At 41.9% G+C, this 9,504-nt stretch overlaps 1 protein-coding gene across 1 annotated transcript; it reads right to left on the bottom strand.

Moving 5' to 3' along the window:
• Positions 1–343: 343 nt before the first annotated feature.
• On the bottom strand, positions 344–9,054 carry rab11a (RAB11a, member RAS oncogene family). The gene is made up of 5 exons (XM_073464154.1): positions 8,877–9,054; positions 6,887–7,082; positions 6,285–6,478; positions 4,876–4,956; positions 344–3,182 (listed from the first exon to the last, which is right to left on the bottom strand). Exons 1-5 carry the CDS (start codon positions 8,914–8,916, stop codon positions 3,046–3,048), a joined length of 648 nt encoding a protein of 215 aa, XP_073320255.1. The 5' UTR covers positions 8,917–9,054; the 3' UTR covers positions 344–3,045.
• Positions 9,055–9,504: the final 450 nt, after the last annotated feature.

Raw genomic sequence — 9,504 nt, 5'->3', positions numbered from 1 at the left:
ATTTACCATCTGGCTCCGCTGGTGGCAGCGCTCTGCTACTGTCGATCTGATTCGCTGAACTTGCGATAGACAGATGGTTCGTCCAATCACCGGCCGAGTATTGACAGCGCCTGCTCTTTTCCAAACTGTTTCCTTTCCAGATCGTTCTGTCTCAAACTGACACATCCATTTAAACCAGATACTTATTTAATATTGGACATTTTGTTCAATTAATATACTTTTCTGAATTAGAACCACACAGAAAAGACACATTAACTTAACACTTTATTTTTGCCTGTAAATACCAAATTTCTACCGTTAATGAGAAGATGTAGCAATAGCAAAAGTAAAACACAAGCTCATGTAAAGGTTTATGACTGGTGCGCTTTATTAAGATGAACTGATAACTTAAGATATAGACACAATTGTACAATTTATCAATCTGTACAAAACATAAAACCATTCATTTTGACCCCCCTCTCACATTTAACCCTCCAAATTCATTGAAATGACATCATTTCACTCTTACACGTTTACACTGGAATTACAGTCAGTTATAGAATTCAATATAGTAAAAAAAATCAAAGAAAAAAAATCAAAAACACACTTCTTAAAAAAACACAGAACAATGGAGGTACATGAATCAGGATCAGAAATCATATTTTCAGAAAAAAAAAGGAATCACTTCTTCGACAGATTGCCAGCTAGTGAGTGTGGAGAGGCTCGGCTGGCGGCGCCGTCTGTTAGAACAAAAAAACGCCATTGGCACTTCCAGCCAGGCTCGCTCACTCCAGAGCTACCGATCTACCCTCTGCCTCTAAGCGCACATACACACACACCGAGTTCAGGCATTGTATATGTCTGCTAACACCATCACACACTGACACGGCTAGAACCTGGAGATTGAACAGAACACACACTCGGGAGTTTTAGCAGGAGGGTTGTTAGCGAGGCATCTGTCAGTTCACAGACTGGACTGGGCACAACAGTTAGCTTGTTAAGCATGTCATCCTAGCTAGCCAAGCCTGACCCTTTAGCAGATTTCATGGACAGTAATGACAATGTTAGCTACATAAGGCGATACGACGTGGAGTTGCAGTCGTACAGAAAGCCATGCATTGTGTTGAAGTCAGAGGCAGCTCGGTGTACGTAGGCTTAATGTGACGGGGGGGCAACACGGCCGTCTGTCTCCTCGACAGACAGACAGACGAAGCAAGGTTATTGGTTAAGGAGGAGGCGGGTATGATGGTGAGTTGTTGGCGGGTGAATGGGAGGCGTTCTGGGACAGGTACGCACGGTGAAGGAGGCACTGTGACCTGCAGAGTGTGGCTGAATTCCAACAGTTTTTCCTTTTTATTCCTTGTGTCTGGATTATAAAGCTCAACAGAGGAGAAACTCGTCTGTCGGTTGGAGACCTGAGGACTTGAGGAAAGACTTTTGAGACTCTGCCGGTGTTGTTGAATGTTATGTTTTGGTTTTTGAAAAGTGGCACCGTCTTAAATACAGTACGTCCAATCTGAGGAGAGAGGTCCAGATTCTCGATGTGCAGTACAAATCTAATCCTAGACAAGAAAGCATGTTTACTAGATCAACTACTAAGGTTCAGTGCAACAGTTTGACACGCTCATGAAATCCAACCAAGTGGGTGAAAGACATTTTCCGTTTCTTACTTTCTCAGTGCGTCCTAACTACAGTTCTGTGGTTGCATGCAAAGCATAATTCGCTCGACGTCAGGAGAGTTTTGATTAAATATTATTGAGAAGGTCACAAGAATACTACCTCGGTTACTCATACTTTAACTGTTTTATGATTCCTTCATTTGCTATAGAAGTGCACTAAGAAAAAACTCCAAACAGCCATGTGCTAGTTTCTGCATAGTTGTAGTCAAATATGTCAAAAATGAATGCATACTGTTCTCCTAATGTTGGAGCAGGAAAAGCCCGATGGACTGACGCGTCTTCAATCAGAAAATCCTCCTCAGTCGAAGCGTGACGCCTCACTGAGACTTAAAGTGGGACAACGTGAGGATCCAAACGTACGCGAGTCGTGTTCAGCTTCCGCGGCCTAAAATCACAAACCCTCGAGGCAATGATAGTGTTCCACATAGAGTCCAGGTTGAGTCTGTCCCCTGATTAAACATGCAGCACAGCAGAGTGCCATCTTTTAAACGACATGCAAAGCTGGTCCGAACCTGCCACCTGCTCTGACGACAACGCTCACGAGGCTGCGCGCTACATGCAAGCTCACACCCGACCTGTCCGCTGCGCACACTGAAGCTCGGCCAATGCAAAAAAGTTTCTACGTTTCACTAGCGTCGTATTCACAGCAATCAGATCAAATGGCATGACACTACCGAAGCACGCACGTCTACACGGTGCTCGATACATCCACATGGTTTCCAAAACAGTACATTGCACTAAAGAGGAGAGGGGGGGGGGCGGGCTAAAATGACAGAGGAGAAGCTTGTTTATAGGAATACACTTCAGAGCAACTTCGATGTGCTTTAAATTCATATATACCTTGGAGTAGATATATGATACAAGACAGACAAAGATCATAAAAAAAGTGGAGAAATCAACAGGAGCACAAAGGATGAAGAAGAAGAAGAAGAAGAAGAAGAGAGAAGAAAACAAATCACATTCATATATTAAGACATTTTTGTGACATGTCAGCGCATCTACAGTAATGAAATCTAAAGTGATATGAAATGCCTGCTGCCTGCTGTCCTGCAGTAGCCTAACAACAGAGGGGCTCTGCTTGGGGGGCCACCCCACGCGGTGACTTCTTATACTGGGATTATTTAACCTGGGGCGGGGGGGGGGAGGCGGGGTCTGGGTGGGGGAGGCAGGTACAGGTAGGTGCAGAGTTCGGGTCACAGCCTCGAAGCTGCGGCTCGTCCCTCCCACACCACGCAGTACACCGAGGCAGTCTATTCTCTGAGGGCGGGGTCTGAGGAGCTGTGAGCGGGGTGGGGGGGGAGGGAGGGAGGCAAGGACTGCAGAGAGAGAGAGAGAGAAGAGGGGGAGAAAAGGGGGGAGGAGGGGTAGCAGCAGATCCGCGGCGGGGCTAGATGTTCTGACAGCACTGCATCTTTGGTTTGTTCTCGGTGGGCTGCACCTGGATGTTGACCACGTTGTTGCTGGGGGACATGTCGCTCTCCTGACGCTCCGACATCTGCTTCTGGGAGACGATACGGTAGATCTCTGATGGGGGAGGAAGGAGGGGGGAGGAGAATAACGGCGTCATTTGAGGAACAGACTGCCGATGCCTATTTACCATCCTGCCGCAGAGACAGATCGTAGTTCATGCTCGTTTCCAGAACAGCTTAAAATGTCAATTTAACTTTAAATACAAACGATGTGACGGACGCATGAATCTATAATTTAGACCTGGATACTCGAGCACCGATCAGCCACTTTCACCCAGTCGCCACTATTACAGCGAAACATTCTCCTGTGGCCCTGAAAGCATTTTCCTCACAGCAACATTATAAAAGAGACGTCAGTCAAACTGCTGACAGGACACCTCGAACTGCAAACAGGCTCAATTATGACTCTTTCTATTATGAATTTTTGATCCATGGAGGTTTTATATTTGCAAAACTTTCCCTGAGATGAGGAGAGCTATTTGCAGTCTGCAAAACCATGACCTGAACCTGGAAGCTAGAAAACTGTTTTTGCTCTAGACGAGATTTCCATTTCTTCCTGTGGGTGTCAGGTGACAGGAAGCAGACTGCAACATCACAAAGAGTCACAGTGAAGATTTACAATCCTGCAAGATCTTCAATATCTATCACTGAAATCAGAGGTTTCAGGTCGAGCTCAGATGATTTCAGAATGTTCGTGATTATTGGAGCATAAACAGCTCTGACAAATTCATCTTTATCTTCTTTTATTGTCGGCTTTGTCATTTATTGGGCAAATTAATCACTCTTAAAATATAAGTATGGGGAGGTGAAGAGAGTCCTTATTGTTTTGGCAAAGACTGCCCAGCCCTAAACCCTGAAATGCGTCCCAACAGAGCTCCACTGTTGTCCAAAAAACATCAATGAGCTCCACTGTTGTTCCTTCATCACCATGAACACAGACTGTAGTTTATTTAACCAGAGCACCAAATGTGGATTAATCCGCCGCTGAAAATAGTCCCCAACAAATGCATTATTTCTCCTGATTGCGGCCAGCTGTTGGTTATTGAGCCTTTTGAAGAAAAAAAAATCGAATATATATTTTAGTTTTTTAAAGAATTTAGATTTCAATCGGAAAAATGTCAGAAAGTATTTAGAGACGGACTGAAACATTATTGGTTTTGCTCTTTTTATGAGATTTACTGGAACTAAAATAAAAACGCATTGATGTCACTGAGCCAACTTTATATTAGTTTTGATATCAATCACCATCCTGATCAGTTTAACCACATGAAGGCACCGTGTTTACTAACTTTATCCTTTCGGTCTGTTGAGGCTGTCTCGTACAGTTTCAGCCAGACTGACACGAGCAGGAACAGTTTTATCTCTGCTGTCGCTCATCTCACTCGTGATAATGGAAGGTTTGCCACTCCTGAAAGATAAGTCCTTCAGACAACATTATATAACAAAGATAGGCCAGTGTCGCTGTGTAGCTCTGGTCTGTTTGTGTCTCTGCCCGGCAACACAAGTTCATTCAACAGCTGACTTCCCTCTCGCTGTGATCAGCCTCATAAAACCTCTGAGCTCTGATAATAAAAACACCTGTAACAAGAACTGAACTGTGGATCATTTCCTCAATAAATGTTAAGAATGCTGTCACACGTCAAGGAAGTGGTTACTTTAGTAAATGAGCTCATTCCTCACTGTGGGGACTGTCTGATGGGTGAATGTGGACATGTGATGCCTCTAAAGGCTGAAAACGCAGAACGAACCTGTCAGAATGGTCTGGAAGGCCGTCTCAACGTTGGTGGAGTCCAGAGCCGACGTCTCCAGAAAAGATAAACCATTCTTCTCTGCAGGGCAAAGTTGAAGCAACACGTTAACCGTTTTTCAAATATGTCACATTCCTCAGATAGCAGAGCAGTTTGACCCGTGTGACTGAGCAACAACCACAGCTGAAACATAATCACACCATAACTGAGAGAAACATTTCATCTCCAGTAGCACGTTAATGCATTCAGCTAGAATCAGCAGAAGATTCAAAGATACAAAGTAAAGTCTCTATTTAATTTACTAATCATTAAGGCTGCACCTGAGGCAGGATTTTCCAAGTCGACTCTAAATGGTGAACACAATAATATCGTATTGCCACTGGCACCAAATATTGCTATTCTTATTAAAACATGCAGACACGAAGCAAAAACTCTGCAACTGTTTTATCTTTTCAATCTCTATGAAACCGACACATCACAGTGAATAATAATTCAGCTTTTTGCCTCTTCAGGGGTGTTTTTTCTTCTTCAGATGTTTGTCTTACAATCTATCAATCACTGCAGGATCCTTGTATTGCCATCAGACTGTTGTCATCGGCAACAACTCATGATAGTATTGCAACATGAGTTACCCTGTAATTCCCATCCCTACCGGGAACGTCATTATTTTAATTTGTCGTGTTTGTGGTTCAAGCTGTTAAATATTAAAAATGAGTTTCGACTGGAAGGATTAACGAACTGAATCGCTGATGTTTAGGGGGCAGCCCTACAAATTAGGGATAGGCCGGTTATCAGCTCCGATATTCATTATTTTTTCGATTATCTGTGTTTTTTTTGTCTGACTGCCGATAAAACTGCCTAATTTAATAATGTGCTACTTTTTGTAGTCACCACTCTGTCCTCACTCAGTGTCCCGCCCACAAAACTATCTGATTGGTTAAATGTCATGAGTAATAATATATATGTATAATATCAGCAAAGAAACTAGTAACTAAAGTTATGAAATGTAATGGAGTTGAATTATGAAGAAGCAGAAGATGGAAATACTCAAGTAAAGTATCTCGAAATTGTACTTAAATACAGTACTTCAAATATGTACTGCAAATGTATTTCAGTTCCAAATATCTGAAAGATAATTATCGTTACTGGTATCAGCCCTGCGAGCTCTTGATGTTTTGTGGGTTATTGTTTTGGATATTTTCATGCTTTTAGGGAACTCTTGTGATTTAAGGTGTCATTTAGGTGTTTTAGGATGAATTCTTTACATGATTGTATCAGAAATGGTCTCATTTACTTCTAATTTTGTGGCATATTTTGTATTTTCTGTCCCCATGAAAACTGTTTTACAGATGATGTTTTACGGTTCAATGAAGGTTAAAAGATGTAAGAATAGAAAATGACATTCTTACCAGCGAAAGCCCGTGCCTCATCGGTGGGAACAGCCCGGAGGTGGCGCAGGTCGCTCTTGTTGCCCACCAGCATGATGACGATGTTGCTGTCAGCGTGATCTCTCAGCTCCTTCAGCCAGCGCTCCACGTTCTCATAGGTTAGATGCTTGGCGATGTCATAGACCAGAAGAGCGCCCACAGCCCCGCGGTAGTACCTGAAGCAGGGACGCATGCACACTTAGCATCACCGTCGTCATCATACATTCATCGTCAGAGCAAAATAAAGATGTGATTTGGTGGGAGCGCTCTGGTAATCTGATTCCAGCCTTTAACGTGTCATGGTTTTATATTAGTCTAGCTGGATACATGAGCTGCTCAGTTGAGTTTTAGATGATTAGTTAGTTTAGGTTATCTTTTCAGACAAAAATAAACAAAACTAACTAATCTAACTGCCATTTTTTAACAGCTGGAGATTGCTGAGGAGAGTTTAGCGATATGGGAGATGGAATGATACCACATGGAGACTTACTCCCTTTTACATCAAAAAACAGACCTGCTGGGGTCAAACAAAAGGTCAACAGGAGTTCATGATCTGCTCTGATGGCCTCCTCCTTTATACTCACGCTGATGTGATGGCACGGTAGCGCTCCTGACCAGCTGTATCCCAGATTTGAGCCTTCACCGTCTTGCCGTCCACTTGGATGCTGCGTGTGGCAAACTCCACTCCGATGGTACTCTTACTCTCCAGGTTGAACTCATTTCGGGTGAAACGGGACAGCAGGTTACTTTTTCCCACGCCCGAGTCACCGATAAGCACCACTGTAACACAGGACAGAGGAAACACATGTTAATACAACCTTTAAGACAAATATATATTAGAAAATGTACAATTACGTTACATTTATAACGGCCACTTTCTAACAGGTTTCATACAAATTACACGAGCGCACTGATCTCACTTTATGCTGCTCGTTAGCGACGCTCCATTATGTAGAGCTGTCACGATACTGGAATGTCTAGCTTTGTTACAATACCTCGAAAAAGATCAATTTTCGATACCATAAGGAAAAACTATGATGTTTGATTATTATTAAAAGATAAATATAAAAAGGCTATAACATCACAACAAGATATGACTTTTCTCTTCTTGGCTAGTAGAAGAGAGCCGCAAGAAGACTGTACTTAGCATTAAATATCACACTTTGGATTAAGCCTGTGTGTCGACTTGCTGTCGGAGAAGAGAGCGAGAAAGCACAGCTGACACTGCAGAAAACCGATTACTGAACGGTTTCAAATATTTCGAATCGATGAGTCTCGCTATTTTGATCATTCTGATGACACCTCAACATACAATAAAACATCACTCAACATCAGCCGAGTGTCTGATAAGTCACAGTTGTTTTTCAGTTGGCAGCATGTTATCATGTTATTTCCAAGCATCATACAGTCTGTGCACGTTTTTTTCATACTTGTACTAAATGTCAGTTAATTATTTACTGTAATCTTCTATAACGGCTCCTTATTGTTGTATTTATTGCCTTGCAGCTGCCAGAGTATCGTACAACATATAGCAGACTTCTGAACCCTCCTGACTCGTATATGTCGGGTATAAAGTGATACTGTATTTATTTACTTTCATACATCTATTCCTGCTCATTCAGTCTACAGCCTGACATGTGAACATGCGTATACTGTTAATGGCAGAATCAAACTCACATCTACAATAACTGAGTCTCCTCTTCATCTAACCTGCATGTCTTTGGAAATGTATTTATGTATTTGTATATAGTAATTTTGCACTTGTAGTACAAGTACGTGGTGCTGAAGTAAACATAATACACAACCACCGTCAGTATGATCAGACACACAATGTTAAACTTGTAAAACGACATAAACACTTCGCTGTGGAGACTTTTTAGGATGTTAAATTTACAAGACTTTTTTATTTGCCAACATTAATAAATAATTTCACTAATATCTTCTTCAAAACGAAGCTCCACAAACCCAAAAGCAATATAGAAGACCAGCTTCTGTTAAAATCTAACTAGACACCAGTTTGTTTACATCTTCACTGATCTTATTTTCGCCAAATCAACGTTTAGTGCAGTTAATAAATAATAGCCAACACTGAGCCTAGCTAGCTAGCTAGCTGCATTTTTACTGTAAACTAACGACTAAACGATTTTCCTGTGTGTGTTTTAATATTTCTGCTGCTCGCTCGGCTGCTCGGCTGCTCGGCAGATGATGTGATAACGGTAAACGTTAGGTGTGTCCGACGTGACTGTGGTCCGCGCCCACTGATACAAGCTAACATCGGCTAACAGCTAACGCTAGCCACCGTTCAATACGCCCTGTCGTTCACCGATAACTATCATAACGTGATGAACCGACTACAAATTTCACTCCCAGCGCGTAGAGAAGGGTCGTTTTATGTCACGGAAGTTGATCAAACTTGCTGACATTTCCCGGAAAGCTCGATGAAAAGCAATCGGAGCACAAAGGTTGACGGCGGCTAAGTTAGCATAGCCTGACAGTTAATCAGCTGGCCTGTTTAGCCTGTCAGCTAACAGGACTGGAGAGCTGCAACAATAACGAGAAAAACCTTCGTTTTACCTTTGAACAAATAATCATATTCGTCATCTCTAGTGCCCATCGTCTTACTGAGAAATGGTTAGTCCAAGATTTAATTTGATTTAATGAAAGGAAGGCGATCTACTGTATTTTACTCTTCCAACGGGAATCTGTTTGGGAGCAGTACTTCCGTAGTTTCTTCTTCTTCTTCTTCTTCTCCAGCAGCTTGTTGGCAGCCCGCAGAGAGAAGTCTGACACCTAGTGGTCAGGAGAGAGAAGCGTCCCGCACAGTCCAGCCCTGGTGCTGCTGCATGTCCTCGGTGTCTGTGTCTGTCTTTGATATCTTAATACATACATATATATTTGGTAAGACTTTATAATATCCATCATATCATTAAAATAAACAATTACATCTAATGAAAAACTGCACATTTATAGTTAATTAAACTTTCTTTATTTCAAAACACTCACCAAAACTCACCTTTTTAAAAAACTGCTTTTAATGTAAAACTTCTCTTTTTTAAAAAGCGCTGTATAAAATAAATGACAGAAACAGAATGACAGAAAATAACAGTTATTTCACTGCTATCAAGCAATAAAATGCTTTATAAACGACTTATTAGCAATTGTTTAAGTTGCAATTGATGTTCATAATAATAAATACTGTGTG

The sequence above is a fragment of the Pagrus major genome, chromosome 4, assembly GCF_040436345.1.
Source record: "Pagrus major chromosome 4, Pma_NU_1.0".
NCBI classification, from domain to species: Eukaryota; Metazoa; Chordata; class Actinopteri; order Spariformes; family Sparidae; genus Pagrus; species Pagrus major.
The sequence above is the reverse complement of the archived record's forward strand: the minus strand, read 5'-3'. Positions and strand labels throughout refer to the sequence as shown.

Coding starts and splice junctions, on each gene's coding strand:
- rab11a (XM_073464154.1), bottom strand. CDS start 8,916: ATGGGCACTAGAGATGACGAATATGATTATTTGTTCAAAG. Junction 4,957..6,284: donor TGAGGCACGGGCTTTCGCTG/GTAAGAATGTCA, acceptor TTTGCCCTGCAG/AGAAGAATGGTTTATCTTTT. Junction 3,183..4,875: donor CTTCCAGACCATTCTGACAG/GTTCGTTCTGCG, acceptor CTCCCCCATCAG/AGATCTACCGTATCGTCTCC.